General features: G+C 45.7%; 1 protein-coding gene and 1 long non-coding RNA gene across 2 annotated transcripts in view; one reads left to right on the forward strand and one right to left on the reverse strand.

The window, feature by feature from the left end:
* MICU2 (mitochondrial calcium uptake 2) overlaps positions 1-1,301 on the reverse strand; it is a 1,429,299-nt gene extending 1,427,998 nt beyond the window's left edge. The window contains exon 1 of the mRNA XM_078657090.1: positions 927-1,301. Within this exon, the coding sequence (XP_078513216.1) occupies positions 927-1,133 (207 nt within the window). The 5' untranslated portion in view covers positions 1,134-1,301. The remainder of the gene's footprint in view (positions 1-926) is intronic.
* The window catches only part of LOC144772644 (uncharacterized), a 177,977-nt gene continuing 157,873 nt past the window's right edge, over positions 1,297-21,400 (forward strand). Inside the window, exon 1 of the long non-coding RNA XR_013599817.1 lies at positions 1,297-1,342. This is a non-coding gene — a long non-coding RNA (uncharacterized LOC144772644). The remainder of the gene's footprint in view (positions 1,343-21,400) is intronic.

The following is a 21,400-nucleotide window of genomic DNA, read 5'->3' on the forward strand; positions in this document are numbered from 1 at the left end:
CCTGTTTGCTTCTGGAACTCTCCCATTACATGCATTGTAGCAGTGGTGAGAAGTGCGGGTACTCTTCCATTCAAACTAAAGAAGTGCTGGTGCTCCGTATCGGACAGTACCTGCCCATTTAAAGCATTGCTCTTGTCTCTCATGCACAATACCAAAAAGCTTCCCACATTCTATCACTATAGATCTGTGCAGGCAAAACCGTGTATCAGTTACAATGTTACCCGATGTCTGTATACCCTTTTATTTTTCCCTTGTTTTTAACTCAAATGAGATGTTTATTTCTGCTTAAAATGCTTTTATGACCATATTGATCGAAATAAAGTTTGATTGATTATAAATGCAACACTCGCCACACACTTTCACAATAAATGCAACATTCCGCTAACAATGAACTCCCCAACAGGGTATACTGTCCGAAAATACTCTTCAGCGCCCCACAACTACGTATGAAAGGCTCTATAAATACTGCAATAGGACTACATTAACATCGGTTACTGTGCTACTCGCAAATACAAGCAGGGTGAATATCACCACAGGGACATGAGCGGAGATGATGGCGAAGCCAAAGGTATACTTGCTCTTGCAATGATGCAGTGCTGTTCTACATGACGCGCCGCGTATTAACACACAGTAGCAATGATGGCAAAGTGTCGTGTCACTGCGTCTGTCGGTCCCAACTTTTAAACCATAAAGAAGTTTGTCAGCCAGGACACAGTTTCGTTTCGCTATCATGTTCTATAACTGAGAGCGTGTTAGGTTAAAAAGTTAGGGCTGGCTGAAGTTGGTACAGCACTACTTAAAAACAAAGTATGGTTTGCCGCAGTGTTTTGCAGGGCCAGTGTGTGCACGGGGTTGTGCTTTGCAGCTTGTCTCCTCTTTGAGAAGTGCGAACCACTGGTTTCAGTAGAGTTGTGTCAGCCTCCTACCTGTGCCCGGACAGTGGCTCTCCTCCCCGGGCTCTCCCCGCCGCGGGCACTCGTGAGGCTGTACCAGGACACCCCCACGCCGAGCAGCACGCCCCCCACCACGGGGGCTTTCGGCCACAGAACTCTCCGGCTCCCTGGTCTTCCAAGGGTCGAGCCAAGCAAGCGGGCAACCCGGCCCCCACATACTCTCCAGCCTGCAGCTGCCATCTTCACGGAAGTACCGGCGATCTCGCGAGAGAGAAAGCGACAGTTGGTGATACCTCTCAGCTCGGGACAGGGCCGGCCCAGCTCCGCACCCGCCCCAAGCTCTGAACGCCGTCGGACGGCACGGACCGAGACAGGACGAGGCGACTGCGACGAAGCACTAGATGTCACAGCGCCTAGGGAACAGCCACCTCTTTCAATGTTCAGTTTAGGTAATTCTGCTTTAAACTTTCCCGGCTTTCAGTGGAAGAGTTCAGAATGCCACACCTACTTAGCGCGCCACACCTCCCAGTGTCTCACCACATGGACCAGCTAAAATCCACAAGCCTAACAATATATCTCCCAGCGACATACTTCGAGTGACACGTAAGAAAGTAGCTACAAAAATAAGAAACCATCCCCAGCCACTTTGAAATTACGTGCCAAATAACACTTTGCGAGCAGAAGAAGCAAGCCAACTTGGCACAGTCATTCGGAAGATTGCACCTCGTCTGAATTCTAACATATCCTTTTTCCATTCAATCTTTTGTTTGCTCATCGGTCTTTTTTTCAATTGCCATGTTGATTTTATTCCTTCTCCCAAACCTTTCTGCTCTTGTATGTACCTATTCACCATCTGCCGTTCATACGTTCACCCTTCTTTTCATTCATCTTTGTCTTTTTCATTCTTCCTGTTCATTCATTCCTCTCACTCTACCTCTATATTTTCTCTTCATCTTTCCATGTATCCTTCTCTATTCATCCGTCTTTCAACCCATCCACTATCCATCCATCTCTGCATTCATTCATCCATCCTTGCTTCATCCTTTTCTCCACCCTGTTCTCTCCACACCTCCACTCTCCCTTCGTTTCACTTCTACAGATGGTATTTAGGAGTTTCTTGCAGACCAGAGTATATGTTCTATTTCGAAGACGCCATACATCACTTAAATGTTTCATCGCCCAGTGACATACAACCTCCGGGTTAAGCTGCTAAAGTTGAGGTGGAGGTTGATGACTTCCCTGGTGACATGCCTGTACCGCCACCCTTTATAGTGAAGCAGCTAGCACACATATGCCCTGCATCCCAGTTTGACACGCCCAGACTGTCTCCAGGACAAACCATCTAAAGTGTGAGATCTCTCTGTGACACGCCTCCACTGCCACCGCTCATAGTAATACTCCACATATATCCACACATCCAAATGTTACAGCCACTGGGACCCTCTCCAGAGCCTCATTTCTGACATGAGACTTCACAATGATACCCACTCCTTGACACACCCACGCTGCCACTCTCTGCTGGCACAACATCCATTCTACGGTAACGCCTATTCCAGGGTTACAGTTCCACTCTTCCCCCCCACAGTGATTCTCACTTACACACCTCGAATGCCTACCTTACGTTCGAGGGTACAGCGCCGCATCTCTATTGCAAACCTGTGACTACTACTAGTACAATGGTTGTAGTGCCATACATACCAATACCAAACTTTTAAATGTCAATCTTGCAGGTGTAATTCATTAAGTCCCACATTTCTTGGTGTGATTACATCTTTATTAACACACTTCTCAATCCGGTGCTTGCAGTTCAACACCTCCAGTTTGACATCTCCAGTCACAATACTCCAATATCTCACTTCATTGTGCTACATTTTACAGAATCCTTTTCACAATTAAACCCCTTAATGCCATGTCTGTGCCTTATCTCCCCATCTCACACTTTCAGTAACAAATCTTCTTAGGCCACATTAATTTCACTGCATCTCCCAATTTGCTAACAGGACCACACCTCCTAATGTGAACATTGCATGAAATATCTGTTGTATGTGCCCATTCTAACTTACCATCCTTATCACCTATTGTGTAGGAAAGGCAAAATTGCCAATACTGAGATGTTTTTTTCTAAATTTCCTAGTCGTAACATGATACATTGCAAATATTGAAACCCCATCCAAAAAGGAATCTTTGATATTGGAACTTGAGAAGCTATGGAAAACATTTGGTTCGCACCTAGGTACATGCTAAATTCCTCACAGATTGTTTCAGCGCTAATATAATCCCAATTGATTTATAGGTATAAAACACCTGCATCATATTTGTAGATGATGACAAATTCAAAAACAATTTCAGCTTTGTCTTGAGCAAGTGCTGGATACATTGGATGGTCCTAAGTATTGAAACTGCATTAAAACATATCATAAAAATATATAAATTGAGGATTTAGCAACAAAACTCTTAGATGATCAATCCGTAACAAATCCAAAAGAATGGAGAAACTTGAAATTACCATAAAATAATGTAAACAGATCAATATTGCAAAAAAACTTCTAAACTTCAAAAATACTTTCAAAAGTACAGCAAAGACCATTTGTACCCTTATTAAAAAAATAATTATCCTACTACCCACCACAAGGAGATCGTTTTTCAAATCCACAACCAAAAAAGTTAACTTTTCTGACACAGGGTCCGACTCAGACATTGATACACAAAATCCAGTTTTCCAAGATTTTAGCTGCAGTGGTCAACCCAGCACCTTAACCGATCTTTTTAAGAGAGAGGCAATTGAGCATAATAACAACAACGACCAAGGGTGTGGGGTGGTTGCCGTGTTTGGTAAAAAGACCAGAACACCCCAGTTTTCTGACAGACGCGCAACCAATACTACAAATGGTAGCCATGCCTTTATCTGAAAACAGCATTATACCAATATTCACCCTCTCTGATTACTTTCTGAGTTCCATAGAAATTGAAGTACTGCGCAAGGGATTACCATATATCAAGTCAAGTCAAGTCAAAAAGGCTTTATTTCGACATATGAAAATATCTTAAAAAGCATACATACAATAAAATTCATTTCAATGCATTTAGAGATAAAAACCACAGATTTAGATGCACCCTGATAAAAAACATAATTAAACAATTTGTCTGAGTCTTTTTGACCGAATTCGCCATGCCCACCCAAGGTACTTCGAGGTGGCACATGCGTAAAAGGTACGAGTGTCTGAAAGAAGAATCCTTAAGGCCACGTTACAATGCCTAGTACCCAATGTGCGACACATGGGTTTTAACCATTTTGACCGTGGGACTTTGTATGCAGGACACTCAAATAAAAGGTGGGGGACGGATTCTTGGCGCTGTGGGCAGAAAGGACACCACGGAGCAGTCTGGTATGGGATTTTCCAATGACTAGTAAATTCCATTACGGGGAGGAGGCCAATTCTAAATTTAAAATACAGGGACCTATCCCAAGGTGCTGAGATTATGTCCAAATACAGTTCTCTAAAAGGAGTATCTTTAGACTCCATGAAATTTCTGGTCGACTTGCAAATCGAGGTGGAAGAATTCCTTCTATTTGTCACCCAGTTCCAATAAAGTTGTTTTATTATTGATTTGGGCGGGGCTGTCTGTTGGAACCATGCTTCTTCCAGCCCCAGGTTGGTGAGTAGTGCTTTAATGTCCGTTAGCCACTTTATTTTCGCCCAACCTGTCGATCTTAATATCTCCCGCAGTCCATCCGCATAACTTGAGAGTTCGGGGACTCTCCAGATGCGGGCCCACAGAAGCAAAGGGCGTAATTTTGCTAGATCTTCAATCGCCCGACAGCCCATATCCAATTGCAGTGGCAAGATGGGGACAGAGGGGCCAAGGGACATCAGGCTTCTCAAAAAGATGTTCTCAGCTCGAGTGAGGTCTTTCAAGTTCGACATTCCCCATAGTTCCGCCCCGTACAAAGCGGCACTTACTCCTCTAGCCACATAGATGTCCATTACTGCAGCTATGGGTTTGGTTGAAGCTGCTCTCTGCTCTTTCAGCAAGGTCCCGGTTACTCTTTTTAGGTTTAACAGCATTTTAGTCAAATGCTGGTCCCATTTCATAGTATCCATTAGCCTGACACCCAGATAATCGAAGGTCTTAGTCCTGTCCAGTGCCACAGAGCCCAATGTTGGCGGAGGGCCAAGCTTTTGCGGAGGGTTCAAAATGAGATACTTTGTTTTATCTGTGTTTATACAGAGTCCTCTTTGTTTACAAAAATCGTCAAAGCCCGAAAGAAGCTTTTGTAGGCCCATTGGCGATTTTGACAAGAGCAAAGTATCGTCCGCAAAAAGCAGGGTGGGAATAGAACGACCTGCCAGGCGAGGGGCATCTGCTGGTATCCTTGACAGGTGGTCCACCACCCCGTTGACATAGATTACCATATATGCCAGCACACAAAAATTATATTTTTTTAGATCTATCCACCTCAAATATTTCTTCTTTACACGGTACAACGAACAACATCTTGACATATCTAGGCTTCACTGCCCTTTCACTTTCTTTCCACCATCATCCTTTTTTTTCCAGTAGTTAAAATCACCTTTAATATGGCCATGAGTGGGGCCTCTAGAAGCACCAGCCTTTTTTTTTTTTTTAAACGATCTTTATTGGATTTTTTCAGCAATAATTAACACCCTTCCCCCCCCCGTCAGACAGGTACTCATATAATGATAGCATTTTTCATTTCCTATTGTAAACCACAAATGTATTTTAAGGCATCATACATTTAATGCTAGCATGTGAGACGAGAGCAACTTTATAGAACTTAACAGAAACACCAAATACAATTAAACAAGCAATCACTAAAAGCGTCAAGTTTTAGCTATGCTCTGAGCAGAGACCTGAGCCAAACTCCATTGTAACAATGGAGACCAAATGCTTAGTCCCCTAGTCCACCGTTGATTAGCCTTTCGTTTATAAATTGCAACCTCCAGGTTAGAGATAGCTAAGAGCCTAGCTAACCATTGTTGGAAGGACGGTACCGTTGGGTCTAGCCACGCAGAGGCTATGCATAAACGTAAAACCGCCATTGCAATAAAGATTAACTCGCGCCTGAGATACTAAGCGCCGCAGCAGCGTCTGTCCTATCTGGTTTTTAAAATTCACGCTCATGTTATTGTGCACTTGATTTTAAAGTTTGTTATTGAGACTGCTAAAAATCTGCTAAAATCGTTTTACCTCTGTGCAAAGTCTGTTCGTCCTCCATTGGGTCACCGCCCCGTTCCACCACGGCTTGTGCCGCTTGAGTGGAGGGCGTTTCCGACCTCTGGCCCGGACCCCAAGGGCGTCATTCTTCCGCCATAGGCGGGACCGGTGTCTATTTAGGTTGCATCACAAGCACACGCGCAGCGGACGCGCGCGGCGGGCCGCCGGCGGGTCGCCAAAGGCGAGCCCGTCTGCGCCCGTCCGTGCTGGTCCGTCGCCAGTCGTATGGACCCCTGGTTGTCAGGTTAGCGAATGGCCCCCTATGCCCGGGAGGAGCTGATTGCTATCGGAACACAAGCAAGCTGTACGGCTCACTTGTGGCACCCAGGCTCTCTTTGCGCACAATGCGATCAATGTGGCTTTAAGGCCACAGAGATTAGCCAGCTATCAGTATCAGCAACTGTGGCAGCTAAGTCTTCTACAAAGTTACGCTTAGCGAGTCTTAACTGTAGGTCATTAGTAAAACACCATGAGGACGTCCATGAGTTCCTCGTAGATCACTCCCCTGACCTCCTATTCCTGACAGAAACATGGTTAACCGATGACACCACGGCCATTTCCACCTTGGCGCTTTCCCCGGGTTACCTCATATGTCTCCAGAATAGACCTAAAGGTAGAGGAGGTGGTATAGCAGTGATCTTTAGAGATAACTACTCCTGTACCCTCAACCCTACAAATATAATAAACTGTGAAAGTGCGGTATTCAAGGTACGGGTCTCTGACACTTTTACCCTTACGGGGCTCCTGATCTACCGCCCTCCCGGTCCAGCCAGCGCTTTTCAAGATTCGCTTGTGGCGATTACCACTGCGCTGGCCTTACAGCCAGCAAACTTCAGTGTATTGGGGGACCTCAACCTCCATCTTGAGTGTCGGGAATCATCCACTATACTGAAGTTTCTGGGCGATATGGAGGCCTGCCAGCTCAACCAGTTGGTTGAGGGGCCTTCGCATCAGGCAGGCCATTTATTGGATCCGGTGTTTACGAACATTCAGGAAGCCTCTGTCTCCACCCCCGGTCCCTGAGCTGAACGGATCACTTTCCGGTCTTTATTTCAATTCAGATTCCAGTTAGAGGCAGGGAAAAGCCTCCACCTCTGCTGCGGAGGCGTCCCTGGAACAAGCTTGATAATGTAGCGTTCGAAGCTAGACTTCAAACCTCCTGCCCTACCTGGTCGAGCAACCTGGATAAGGCTGATACAGCTTATAGGGAGTGGATAGAAGAATCACTTGATCATTTCATTCCGATGAAATGCACCAGGCCCAGGCGAGGCCAAACTCACCCATGGTACTCGGAGGCCCTTACAATAAAGAAAAAACAATGTAAACAGCTGGAGCGTCTTTGGAGGAGGTCATACGACCATCTGGCCAAAACTAACTTTAGAGTAGCCACTAAAGCCTACCACAAACTCATAAAACTGTCAAAAGCCAAATATTATACAGATTTGATCAACTCCAGTACTAACCGCTCCAAAACCATCTTTGCCTTAGTAAAGGACTTGACCAAGACACCGGAGGGTTCTGGTAATCCTATTGTGTCTGATGTACAATGTGAAGAGTTGGCCTGTTTCTTTGTAGACAAAGTCAAAGGGATCTATAACTCTCTACTTTCAGATGGACCCATCGCAAATCCCAACCCTATGGGTCCCGTTGACCTACCTTTTTCACTACAATACCTACCACCTATTGAGCAAATTGAGATGGACTTCCCGATTAAAAGAATAAAGTCAGGTTCCCCTGAAGATCCTGTCAAGCCGGAATTGTTCAGACTATTCAAGGACCCCATTTTGCGGGAAGGACTGAAGTTAATCAACAACTCACTTCAGTCGGCCACCATTCCCTCATCTTGGAAACATGCTAAAGTTGTTCCCCTTTTAAAAAAACCTTCATTAGATTCCACCAGACTGGACAGCTTTAGACCCATCTCCTTGCTTCCCTATCTTTCCAAGGTGATGGAGGTTCATGTAAATTCCATTTTGACTACATATTTGGAGTCGAATGGAGTTCTGGATGAATCTCAGAATGGATTTCGTGCTAAACATAGCACGGAGTCTGCTCTGCTAGCTGTTACGGAACATCTGAGGGAGGGGCAGGACCAGGGTGAGACATCTGCCCTGGTCCTGCTGGATCTGAGTGCGGCCTTCGACACGGTCTCCCACAGGATCCTGCTTGCGAGACTGTGGGAGATCGGAGTCAGGGAGAGAGCCTTGGAATGGTTCGCGTCATTTTTATCGGACTGCTCCTTCCAAGTGCATGCCCCGCCGTACTCATCCAGCACACACCCCCTGGAGTGTGGAGTCCCGCAGGGCTCTGCGCTCAGCCCCACATTGTTTAATGTGTATGTCCGCCCCCTGGCCATGCTGGCCCGGGATCGCAACATCAAATTACAGTCATATGCGGATGACACACAACTCATTTTCACCTTTTCTAAGAACACAGGGGCCGACCAAGTTAAGTTCCAGGAAGACATCCTGGCTTATCGAATTGGTTGTCTCAGAACTATCTCCAGTTAAATTCCTCTAAGACGGAGATACTTCTTGTAGGTAAGGACACGCAGAAATGGGATGAACACTGGTGGCCCCCAACTTTGGGACCTCCCCCTGCCCCCAAAGAGGTTGTCAAAAACCTGGGTGTGATGTTGGATAACTCACTCTCTATGGAAACTCATGCTAAGAGAGTGGCAGGCACTTGTTATGGTCGCCTACGCTCTCTGAAACCTATCCTCGGATTTTTTGAGCCCTGTATACGTCAGATTATAATCCAGGCCTTAGTCCTATCCAATCTAGACTATTGCAATGTTCTCATGTTGGGTTCTAATCTGACGGTGATAAACAGGTTGCAGAGAGCTCAGAATGCCGCAGCTCGCATGCTACTTTCACTGCCAAAAAAATGCCATATCTCGCCTATTCTTCACCGGTTACACTGGCTACCGGTTAAACAACGCATCCAGTTCAAGAGCCTATGTTTAACCCATAAAATCTTATATAGCACTGGCCCCCAAACCCTGCAGGGACTCTGCTCCTTCTATGTCCCCACGCGTGCCCTTCGATCGGCTGATCTATCCTTGGCACGCATGATTAAGATCCGTAGGTGCAGAGCTGGTGGTCGCTCTTTTAGGTATCTGGCGCCGAAGTTGTGGAACTCGATTCCCTTCGAGGCTCGGGCCACTTCTAACCACTTGCTGTTCCAAAAACAAATTAAAACTTGGCTGTTCTCTTTCATTTAACTTCATTTCATCTGTTGTGCTGCTCTGTTCTTAGGTAGGTCCGCAGCGCTGGGACGCCCCATTGCTGGGGCAGCCATGCGCTATACAAGCAGATTTAACATAACATAACATTTAACATGGCCATTACCGGAATGATTCGTATCGGCGGCCCCTAGCAGAATGTTTTCACTGTATTGGACTATATTCCTTTCTAAGACACTAGTCAGAAATGTCTCTATTTCTCGTATTAACTTTGTTAGCCCACTACAAAAGGCAAAAATATGAACCGAGTTGGCTTTAAAGGCATTGCATCTAGGACAGCATGTTCCCTACCATTTCCCCATTTGGCAATTTTGTCTGGCGTGTAATAAAGTGAAAAGCAGGTTTTATTAAACTGGGTCTGTAGTTTAGTAGACATGAGGATGGATTGGGAGAGAGAATAGGCATGTTTAAATCCCTCAGCGGATATATCTACTGTGTCCTGCCATTTCTGGGATGTTTTCCCTAGATCATCTGGAAGCATTGCTATCAGAGAGGAGTAAACTCCTCCAATAGTGTGGGCCCTAGATTGAATGATTAGCTAAAAAAAAGCTGTCTCTCACTCCAAACTTTCCCTCTTAGTTTTCGTATAAGAAAATCCCTTATTTATAAGTATTTAAAGAAGTCTCGCCAGTACAGGGGGTACTCTGTTTTTAACATTTTAAAAGATTTGATCCAAGCTGGGGTGAAAAAACAACCTAATTGTGACAATCCGGATCTACTCCACTTAAGCAGGCAGTTATCTTTAAAGATGACTCCTGGAAATACAGGGTTATCTACTAGGGGTGTATAGTATGAAAATTGACCTAGCTTCAGCATTTTCCTCACCACCTTCCACACTTTATACCCGCTGTAGAGAGTTTTAAATGTAACTTTTTTATGGTAGCTATCATGCATATATCTCCAACGATAGCCTCTACATTTGCTCCCAAGCAGTAATTGAAAGATTGTTGGTGAATTGCCCCCCAACGGGTCCTCATCCTCCAAGTTTTGTTTGAGCTCGCTGCTGTATAGTACTACGGACGCCCAATAGGTCATCCTTAGGTTAGGGAGAGCTAGATCCGATCTATCTTTGGGGAGAGTAAGGAATTTATAAGCACACCAGGGTTGAGCATAGGCCCAAATAAAGCTGGCAAATGTACGTTCTATTGCCTTAAACCAATGGTTAGTGAATTCTAAACAGATTGATCTAAATAAGTACAAAATCTTTGGAAAGTACACCATTTTGATAGAGTTCACTCTGCCAATGATGGACAGATGGAGATTGTCAAGGCGATGTAGGTCTTTCTGGATTGAGCCTATCATTGGTTTTATGTTTATGTCTACCAAATTCTCCAAATTGGAGCAGATGGCCACCCCCAAATAAGTAGCTGACTCCACTACCCGGGGATCAATCATCCTGCTTGTTTTATTTAAAATAATTTGCGTCTTCCCTTGGTTGAGAGCATAACCGGAAACTAGCCCAAAGTTGGTAGCTTCCTCCTCAATATTGGGGATAGCTGTGCTAGGATCAGCGGTGGCAATAGCTACGTCATCGGCGTATGCCAGAGTTTTAGTTGGATCATTTTGGAGCAGAATTGGTAGTATATTCTCATTTCTCTCAAGTTTCTGAATAAAGGGGTCAATATATATGGCAAAGAGGAGTGGCGAGCAGGGACACGCCTGTCGAGTTCCACGGGATATTGTAAATTCTTTGGTGAAGCTTCCATTCACATATACCACTGCCCTAGGGTTAACATATAGTTTCTGTACTGCTTTAATAAAACACTCCTTAAACCCGACCTTGGCCATGGTAGCCCATAAAAATTGCTAGGAGACCCTATTGAACGCCTTCTCGGCGTCTAGAAGAATTAGCATCATAGGGTCTCCTGCCACCTCTGTACCATCGAATAAGGTAATCACTCTATGTATATGATTGATAGTAGACTTCCCGGGGACAAAGCCGTGTTGTCATCGCATAATCACCTTATGCACAATAGGAGTAACCCTATTTGCCAACATCTTGGAGTAAATTTTTTAGTCCACCTTAATGAGCGTGATAGTGCGGTAAGATCCTAGCTGTTCAGGGTTTTTTTTCTTTTTAGGGAATATTATTATTTTAGCCCTGGACCAGGAGCTAGGAGATTGACCACCGTCAAAAATGTGAATAAATAGTTCTAATATAATATCCTTAATTTGCTCTAAAAAGATTAGATAGAACTCAAAAGGGATGCTATCCAGTCCAGTGCCCTTCCCTTTCGATAGGTTTTGAATAATAGTTACAAGTTCCTCCAATTTGGGGGATTGTCCCAACATGCACTGATCCTCCTCATCCAATTTGTCATAGTCACCACTCTCTAGGTATTTTTCTATCTACGTTATATCCCCCCGTCCTTCCTCCGTATACAACAGTGGTTCCCAAACTTTTTTGACCTGTGGCTCCCTTGAAAAAATTGCCAGTTGACCGTGGCTCCCCACGGGGCGGTGTATGCTTGACCTCAGGAGTACTTCCAGTTTTCACCCTGAAGGGCAGTAGTATCCAGAGGTGCTCGGGCACTAGAGGGGTGCTAGATGTCGAGAGCTCAGGATACTGCCAAGCCAGAGAGGTGCCACCCTTGATGGTGGCCATGGCTGCTGAAATACTAGAGAAGAGAGATTCTGCTGTGCTGGATTAGGTGGGACCTCAGAGTGCTGAGGCTGTGTAGAGCAATGCAGCCTTAGGTGAGGGTTTTGGGTGCTGCAGTGCCTGAGAAGTACTGACCTGGGTGAGGGTTTGGGGTACTGCAGTGCTAGAGAGGACCCGGATAAGGTGATGATGAGGGTTGCTAAAGTGATATAGGGAGGTGCTGGCTTGGGTGAAAGTTCAGGGTGCTTCAGTGTCAGGGAGGTGCCGCACAAGATGATTTCTAGAGGACTGCAGCGCTAGAGAAGTGCTGGCCCGGTTGAGAGTTCAGGTGAGGATATAGCAGTGCGAGAGGTGCCAGCCCGAGTGGGTGTTTATCGGGGTGCTGCAGCGCTAGAGATGTTGAGGGTCCGGTTTTAGGTCTGGTTAGGTTGCTCCAGTGGTGGAGAGATGACGGCTGGGGTGAGAGCTAGGGGGGCCATAGCGTCAGTCAGACCAGGGCCGCACGGGACGAGGGATAGGAGTGCTGCAGCACCAGAGGCCCAGACAGAACCTGGGCGGGTGAGGGTTTGAAGTGCTGCAACGCCAGAGATGTGCTGAGTGGGTGAGGGCTCGGAGTGCTACAGAGCTAGGGCTGCTGTGCCTGTCTTCGTGTCAGTGCATGGAGGGGTAAAAGACGCTCCTGTTTTTCTCTGCTGTGGTAATCAGGATTCGGCCATCGCAAGTTACCCGCTGAATGGGGATTACAATTTACACAGAATAATCTCCTGTTGGTGTTTAGCCACCCCCCAGCATTTTTAAGCGCTAAAAATGGTGAAGTCTCTGGGTGAGAAATCGGATGAAAATGGAGAATTGCCATACAAATGTGTACGCCGCGATAATAGCAATTCCTGAAGTAAATCCCCATTTTTCAAGGTCAATGTTAAAATAACAGTATTTTCAAAAATTAAACATAATTATTTACAAACAACAATATAATTTTATTTGGGAGCGCAAATACCGAATCAACATCCTGGCCCTCCTCGTTTTATATATCATTTGTATGTTAAACATTCAAACAAAATAGGCATATGTCACCTTTGAGCTCAGCTTTTAGCGGAAGTTAACATACCAGGACCTGGTAGGACTGGTCGTGTTATGTTTACTTTTACCAGGTGAACCAGACAAAACTCTGCGCCTTTTAGCCCAAATAACAAGTACCTCTTAACAACAAATGTAGAGAAATATAAGAGTCTTATTATATGCTCAACATTTTGGATATTTTTGCAGTTAACCTATTTACCCCGTCACATTTTCATTTTTAATTTCTTTCCCCTAGAAAGCAGTAAATATGATTGCCTCTTGAAAAATACACGGTCTTGGTGATCACAAGTTTGTCTTTGCAGTAATTCAATCAAGTAACTTTTGAAGAGGGTCCCAAGAGGCACGGCAAAACAATAGCAAAAACAGCAATAACGCTCAACAGTGATCCTATGTATGCTGAGGCTATGTGAACACGTACGTGCAGAAGGCAGCCGTGCACTCTTGGGCCAAAACATGACTCCGGATTTTACAGGTGGCGCTTGTAACGCCCCAGTATGTTGCGCTGCAGCTGGGTGTATTTAAATAAGACTCACTTGCTGAAAGGCTGAGGAGAAAGTCAAGGCTGCCGGTATAAATAACAATGCCATGCAATTATCTTCGATTCATTGCTGAGCTCAGCAGAAACTAACAAAAAGGGGAGACCTATGCTTGAGTCTGATAATAATAGAACACTGGGCCATATCACGATTCCTGACGCCAGCTGACAGGTAGGGGGTCAAAAGACGCATCATTTTTAAACTGCTCACAACATGATTTCCAAAGACCTGCATGGCGCACCTGGCTGCCATTAACGGCGCACTGGGTAGCCGCGGCGCACAGTTTGGGAACCACGGGTATACAAAGTCTGGTACAATCTCTAAAAGCCCTCTCTAATAAGCTCTGGGTCAGATATAGAGCCTTCCACAGGATCGTGTATTTCACGAATCAGATTGGAGGTGGCTTGTTGACGCATACACACAGCTAGCTGATGGCCCACTAATTCATTAACTTCGTAGACCAATTCTTTCCTGGCAGCAGCTTTCCTCACTGCTTTCTCAGTGAAAATATTGGTAATGGTCGCCTTGGCAATTGCAATCTGATTTGGATTTTGGAGATTTCGTCAGTCGTATTGGCCCTCCTTGTAGCTTCTGACAGTTCTTCTTCTGACTGCCTGAGACTCTCTTGCAGGCCACCCATTGTCTCCCTCTCTACCATGTTGGCTCTCATTGAATACTGTATGGTCTCACCACGAATCCCAGTTTTCAGGGTGTCCCAAACTATATTGATCGAGGCGCTACCTGAGTTATAAGCTTAGAAATTGGGGATCCATTCTTTCATATGGGCACAGTATTTGTCATCCTCTAGAAGGATTTTTTCACAGGTCCAAGATATGGGCTCAGTTTTGGCCGGCATTACATTTAATGAGCTATCTAGGGGATTATGATCGGAGAGTATTCAGGGCAGCTTCTCTGTTTGGCATTTGGTTTTGAGGGAGTTAGACACAAACATAAAGTCAATTCTGGTGTGAGAAGAGTGTGGGTTAGAAAAAAAAGTATACCCTGGATCATTGGGTTTAGATATCTGCCAGCCATCTACTAATCTATGTGTGAGGCATAGATTTTTTACAGATTTGAATACTTGCGGCTTACGGCCTATGTATACCCATTCATCTTTGATCGACCAGTTAGTTGGGAGATTAATGTTAAAATCCCCACAGACCAATATCGGTAAGGGCCAGTGTGCGAGTTCATTGGAGATTACATCAAAAACAGCCGGGTCATCACTATTACTCCCATAGACTGTACATAATGTAAATTTATATCCCTTGTTGTACTGACATTCGGTAATAGCCCACCTACCAAAATTGTCGGTTTTAGATTGACTAAAGGTTAGTCTGTTACCTTTAGCTAAAATAGCAAACCCCCCGAACCCGAGCCCCCTGTGAAGTTGCGCAAACCAGCCTATACCCAAGTGAGTTCAGCAGCTGGCTCTAAGACCCCTCTACCCCGCAACATCGCTCGCTGGATGGACAATAACTTCCTTCGACTAAACGCTGGGAAAACCGAGGTCCTCTTTTTTCACCAATCCTCTCCATTGGACTCGAACCTTTGGTGGCCTCATGACCTAAGAATGCCCCCTTCCCACAAGAAATCAGTAAAAAACCTGGGGGTTAGATGGGGTTCTAACCTCTCCTTCCAAAACCAAGTCCAGACGGTGACTGCGGCATGCTTCTCAAAAATAAAATTAGGATGCTCAAAAAATGTATTAATTTCCTTCCCAGTAACACCAGGAAAACCATTGTCCAAGCACTAATAACTTCACGTGTAGATTATGCCAACAGTCTGTATATTGGACTTGCTTCTGGCCTCTGCCACCGGTTACAGACAGTCCAGAACGCTGCAGTCCGGCTGGTCTGTGGCATTTCTCTTCGAGAGCATATCACTCCTCACCGACGAAGGCTACATTGGTTGCCAGTTCAAAAAAGGGCAGAATTCAAAGCACTTACACTGGCACATCGTGCAATCAAGGGAAAGGGCTCCGTATATCTCTCTTCTTGTCTCCGCCCTTACAGCAATGCTAGATACCTCCGATCCAGCACAAAAAATCTGCTGTGTACCCCCAGATTTAAAAAAGTACGTTCTGGGGGAAAAACCTTCCAGGTATGTGCTTCCTCTCAATGGAATAAGCTCCCTAATTCCATTAGGCTTATTCAGGAGGAGTTGCCCTTTCGCAAGGCACTGAAAACATACCTCTTCTGCTAAATTCCCCATGAGTGAGATCCAGTACACACACAGAAGCGCCGGGACACCCCGTTGGGGTAGCTGTGCGCTATACAAAACACACTAAATAAATAAATATGTGCGTTTCTTGGAGGCACACAATGTCTGCCCCCCAAGCCCGTAATCCTAATGCTACTATTTGCCTTTTTTTAACGTTGTTTAGGCCACAGAAGTTTATGGATAGTATTTTTACAGCCAGATTCATGAAAGACAATTCGGCTTGCAAAGGGCCAGATTCGCAGAATCTGGCCCTTTGCGAGCGCAATTTTTGCATTTGGGATTCATCATCCCAAATGCAAAAATCGCTATTAGCGAAATCGCATATTTGCGAGAAATTGCATTTAAGGAATCTCTATTTGAGATTCCTTAAATGCAATTCATTAACCATTTTTAAATTGCAAATTCGCAATTTTTGGTCGCTATTTACCACGAAGTCTGACTTCGTGGTAAATAGCGAAAAAATAGAAAAAAGCACTTTAGTGCATTTTTTTCAATTGCATGTTACACACACACATGTCCTTTGGACATGTGTGTGCGCAACACCTTTGTAAATTTGCATTTCAGGGGTGCTCCTTTGGACACCCCTGGCACCCTTGAATTCGCATCCTTATTTGCGATTAGCTAATTGCTAATCGCAAATAAGGAATAACTCCCCATTCATTCCTTTAGGCCCATAGGAATGAATGGGGAGTTATTCCTTATTTGCGATTAGCAATTAGCTAATCGCAAATAAGGAAGCTGTAGGAATCGCAATAAATATTGCGATTCCTACATGAATCCCGTTTTGCGAGTCTGTAATAGCGATTCCTTATGAATCGCTATTAAAGACTCGCAAAGCGGGTCTTTGATGAATCTAGCTTTTAGTGCCCCCACGAGTTTAAGGAAGTTGAAACCGGAGCAGAGCAGAGCTTACCACCAATCCCAATGTTGCCTTCATTCTGCCTATACAAGTTTGTGATGCCTAAAGTGAATTTCTCCCTTTTTATGACCCATCCTGTCTGACCGCCCCACTTCCTCCCGACCTCCTCCACCCCCACCTTTCACCAATCTTGAAGTTTACCTGCCCCGCGCTGGGACAGGGAACTGACATCCGTCATTCACTCCCCCATGAGCCCGCTGAGCCACCTCCCCTGCGTACATATCTAACAACTCTAGTGAACCAGAAAAGAGAAGAAAAGATAAGAAGGAGGAAAATAAGTACCAAAGAAACCCTAGATGAGTCATCGCATCTGCATGCCTGCTCATGACTGCACATTGCAAACCTGATAATGCGTTTTAACATAGTAGAACAATAATCATTACTTATGTCCGGTGATTTCGTCTAGGTAGCTTTTGGCCTGAATCTCTGAAATAAAGCTTCGAGTTAACCCCTGAAAGATAACTTTAAGCCTTGCTGGATTTTGAAGGTACACTGTGGCCCCAAGTTTTTGGAAAGGATCAAATAGCTGTCTGAGTCTCCATCTGCACTCCACAGTGGCGTGCGCGAAATCTGGTCGAGAAAAGAATGATATACCTTCAAAAGAGAGTTTATTGGTGGTTCTGGCAAGGTCATTGAGGGCCTGGTAAAGCAGAAAGTTGCCAAAGAAAAGCAGCATAGCCCGTGGGTGTTGGTGGGAGGCCGGGCCCTTCTTACTATTAAAAATAGAGGAAACCTGCGAGCTCTCCGGACCTCCTTGTCCCAGTTCCAGTCCTGGAGTTCTGGAAACGCTCCCTTAAGAAAAGTTACCATAAATTTCCTTGGGTCATCCTTTTCAATCCCTTCTGGAATCCTCAGAAAGCGAAGATTATTCCACCTCTGCCGATTTTCTTGCTCCTCAGCCTTCCACATTAAGTCTTTAAGAATGCCCTCGCGTTCGTCATGCTGAGTTTTGAGCAAGGTAACATCATTTTCCAGTTGCTAAGTTCGCAGTTCCACCGAGGCATGCGATCAACAATTTCAGCGCACGTCTTCCCCACCTTGCGCACAGCACCTTGTAGTTTCTTTGCTGCCAGTCGCGACCTCGGGCTATCTGCCTTTGCTTCTGCTTGAAAACTCTTGATGAAATGTAGAATGTCTGCTAAAGCTGGTTCGTTGTTTTGACCACTCCCACTGCACACTTTGGGACAATCTGTCACAGCTTGGGACCACCCAGAGGTTACAGCAGGTTTAGAGAATGACGAGAGTGATGTGTCTTCATACTCCCATTTTAGGTCTGTATTATCATCTTTGTCGGACGTGTCCCAGTCATTGCCATGTGGGTCCTTATTCCCCTTTGTTTTAAGCTGTTTCTTTTTTGAGAGGCACTTATGCTTCATAGGGTCAGTATTAAAACCACTATACCATTTGGCGCCTTCCTCCCCGCTGGAGATAGAGATACTTATGTCTGAGAGTTCAGAATCCTCGGTGAGGGAATAAAATTTGTTCTAACAGTCCATAGTTTTGAGCGTATACTCCTGCTGAGAGGGGTTGCTAGCATGTATATGGGGGGGGGGGGGAGACGATCTCGCAGGCTCCCTCAGGATGGATTTGTGGTGGCTTACTTTGCTAGGGTCAGTGCTTGGGCTGCCACGGTGCTGCGTCATGCTACCCTCAGGGAGAAAAGAGAAGACAGTGGCTGTTGTTGATGTAGCACTGTCTGAAAACTGCGAGTCACTCACTGAAACATCCAGCAGGGGAGGGCTGGGCCCCCCTTGTTCATGCTCGCCTGATCGGGTCTCGCTATCTGTAACAGCAACGGCAGCATCAATAGAAGCGGGGCCCTTATCGTCCCTTGAAATGGCCCCAAAGCTTGTTGTTATTAGCGGTTGCTGTTTCCCTGTTACTCTTGCGGGGCCTTTTTTAATTGTGGCATAGTTTAGGGCGTCCAGTTCATTTGGCCTTTTCTCTGGGCATCCCGCTTTTTCCCCCTGCTCCCCCCTGCTTTTGCCTTGCCGCCTGGAATCTCCGGTTTCTTCTGCCGGGTAGCGGCTGGAAGAGTATTTCCTATCACAGGTGTATTTTTGGGTTTCCCCCCACGCGCCCCCTTCCCTGTCATTCTTACTTGTGAGTTACAGCCTGCATGGAGATGACACAGGGAAGGGCAGCGCGGCGAGAGGTTTCTCCAGCCGAAGGTACCAGGCTGGGTCCGATGACTCGTGTGTAGACGGCAGCGTGCGCAGCCTGCAGCAGCGCTGTGGGATTGATGCTGTGGAACGACGGATGAGGCTGCACGCGGCCCTGCGCAGATCCAGGATAGGTGATTCCCGTCCTCGCGGCGATGCGGCTGTTTGATCTAGAGGCTGCAGGTCAGGACAACGTGCACGTCCCTAGGGGGGTGTCTCAAGACCATTCCTCACGGTCCTCTCGCTCGACACTTGTTCAGAGGTAGCGCGATTGCTCCTATCGGGTTTCCCTATACGGCTCTACCGGTTCAGCATCGGTGAACTCAGTACGCGGGGAGATGCTCAGCGAAGCGACTCATTGGCGGTGTCAGTCGGCCGCCATCTTCCTTCCTCCAGAAGCACCAGCCTCTCTTTCCACCATCATCCTTAATGTCCGAAGAGATTCTAATTTTTGAAAATGCCATCCAAACAGAGCTAAAGATGATATTCTACAATCCTAAATATGTTACATTTCACCTATCCAAAGAAGAACCCAATGCTCTAGAATAGAGGTTCTCAACCTTGTAACATCTGTGGACCCCACTGAATCATTACTGGAACCCAGGGATCTCCACTGATAATTATTAGAAGCCAGGACCCCCGGCCTAAGCAATTTCTATAATTTGGACCCACAAAAGTACAAAAACAGTGTACACCAATGTAGGAAAGTCATCCTTTTTGCCCTGATCAGCCCAATTTATTTGACTGATGCTGGTGGTTACTGATTCTGAAAGTGCCCTGGGCTTTACCAACCAGACGAAGGGCCATTGCTCTGCCCTCTAACAGATATATGGTAATTGGTATAATTCTGAATGGCCAAGGTAACCTACCGGTAAGTCCCTAGGCCTAGTATATGGTAGGGCATGTAGGGTTAAAGACCTCAGTTGACTTAATGCACATAAGTTTGGACTGCTGTGGTGTTTGGTGTCATTTTAAAGCCAGGTCTGCCTTGCAGGCTGGTTTTAAAATAAAACTGTATCCGAATTTGTCCTTGGAATTAAAAGTACTTCTGAAGTCCCAAACTACCTTTTTATTACTTATAAGTCACCCCTAAGGTCTGTCCTAGGTGCCCCAAATGTAGGGTGTATTTTTATAAAAAGCAGGGACAATATCAAATATGTTTTATATGCCCTGGTAGGAAAAGCAACCAAAGCCGTCATTCCCTGTTATAGTGCTGCTAGCCCCATAGGGCAACATGGGAAGTTTGTATTAAACTTAATAGAGTCTATCTTTGCTTGGGAGCTAGCAAGCAATGTCATTCAAAATATCAAAAGAATGGTTACTATAAAACCAACAACTTGCCAAGTTGGAATTTATTATAACTATTACAGGAAAGTAGTTTAAGAACGTATTATACTGACATTACCTAGTCCTGTAGCAGCCTCTTCTGATTGGTCATCCTTTGACAGCCTGAGGCAAGCTGCTCTCTGAGTAGGTGTGAAGAGGTCTGCGGCTGAAACATTGCTGGCATTTGGTGGGAAGAGATTTGCTTCCTGGGGGAGCCAGGGAGAAGAAAGGGCTTGAATAAAAGCTGGACTTTAAAGGCAAGAGAGCAGTTGTCACAGGACCCAGGCCAGCCCCACTTCCTTGATCCCCAGCCAGATGGGAGCCCCCCTTATTAGATTAGGAGAGGGTCTGGAAGGGGAGTGTAGTGAGTTGTTAGCAACACCCCTGGGTTGGGTTACACAGACTCACACATCAATGAGAGAATTTCTCCATTTTGATTATTGGAGAAGAGTGCATTCTGGGCCACAAATATGCCACTCTTTGCAGGATGTGTTCTCAGCAGAGGGAGGTAACTTTACCCGTATTGGTTGCTTTGTCCCCGTCCCCCCTTGCCATCCCAAAATGGAGGATAAACATGGGAGAGCTGTATGTGTTCCTCAGAACTCTTACTGGAACAAATGAAAGACTACCCTGCTAGAACATTGGACTGCACCACAGAAGGCTTGCATGCAAAATGAGTGCACTTGCTGCACTCTCAAGGCTCCCCAAAGAAAAGAATGTGCCTGACTCAAATGGAAAGGAGTGGACTCCATGATCAGCAACAGGTCAAACAAAGCAGTAAGAAGTCACCTACAAGCCCAAAGAGAGGATCACCAGCGCTAACCATGTGCAGCTGGATTTTATCTGGACTGTGCAGGTGCATTGTAGGAGATGGAGTCCTAGACCCCAAGAGGCAATTCAGTCTCTGAACCATTGGTTGGTGCTCCTGGACACTTCTCTCCCGAAAGCAATCAACAAGGAACAAGATCTGAAAGTTTGGAAACTTTTTATAAAGTTTTGGAGAAAAGCTCCAGGAGGAGACCAACTCAATTTTGAGAGTCAAGTCGCCGTTGGTGAGTCGCGAATTGGCCCGACCGTGCTGGTTTGGTCTGCTGAAAGCTCCAGAGCTACTCGCTGTCGACATCGAAGACAAAGACTTCCACAGGCTCACAGAAGCATTGCACTGCAGTAGCCGCCG

The sequence above is a fragment of the Lissotriton helveticus genome, chromosome 8 (genome assembly GCF_964261635.1).
Source record: "Lissotriton helveticus chromosome 8, aLisHel1.1, whole genome shotgun sequence".
In the NCBI taxonomy this organism is placed as follows: Eukaryota; Metazoa; Chordata; class Amphibia; order Caudata; family Salamandridae; genus Lissotriton; species Lissotriton helveticus.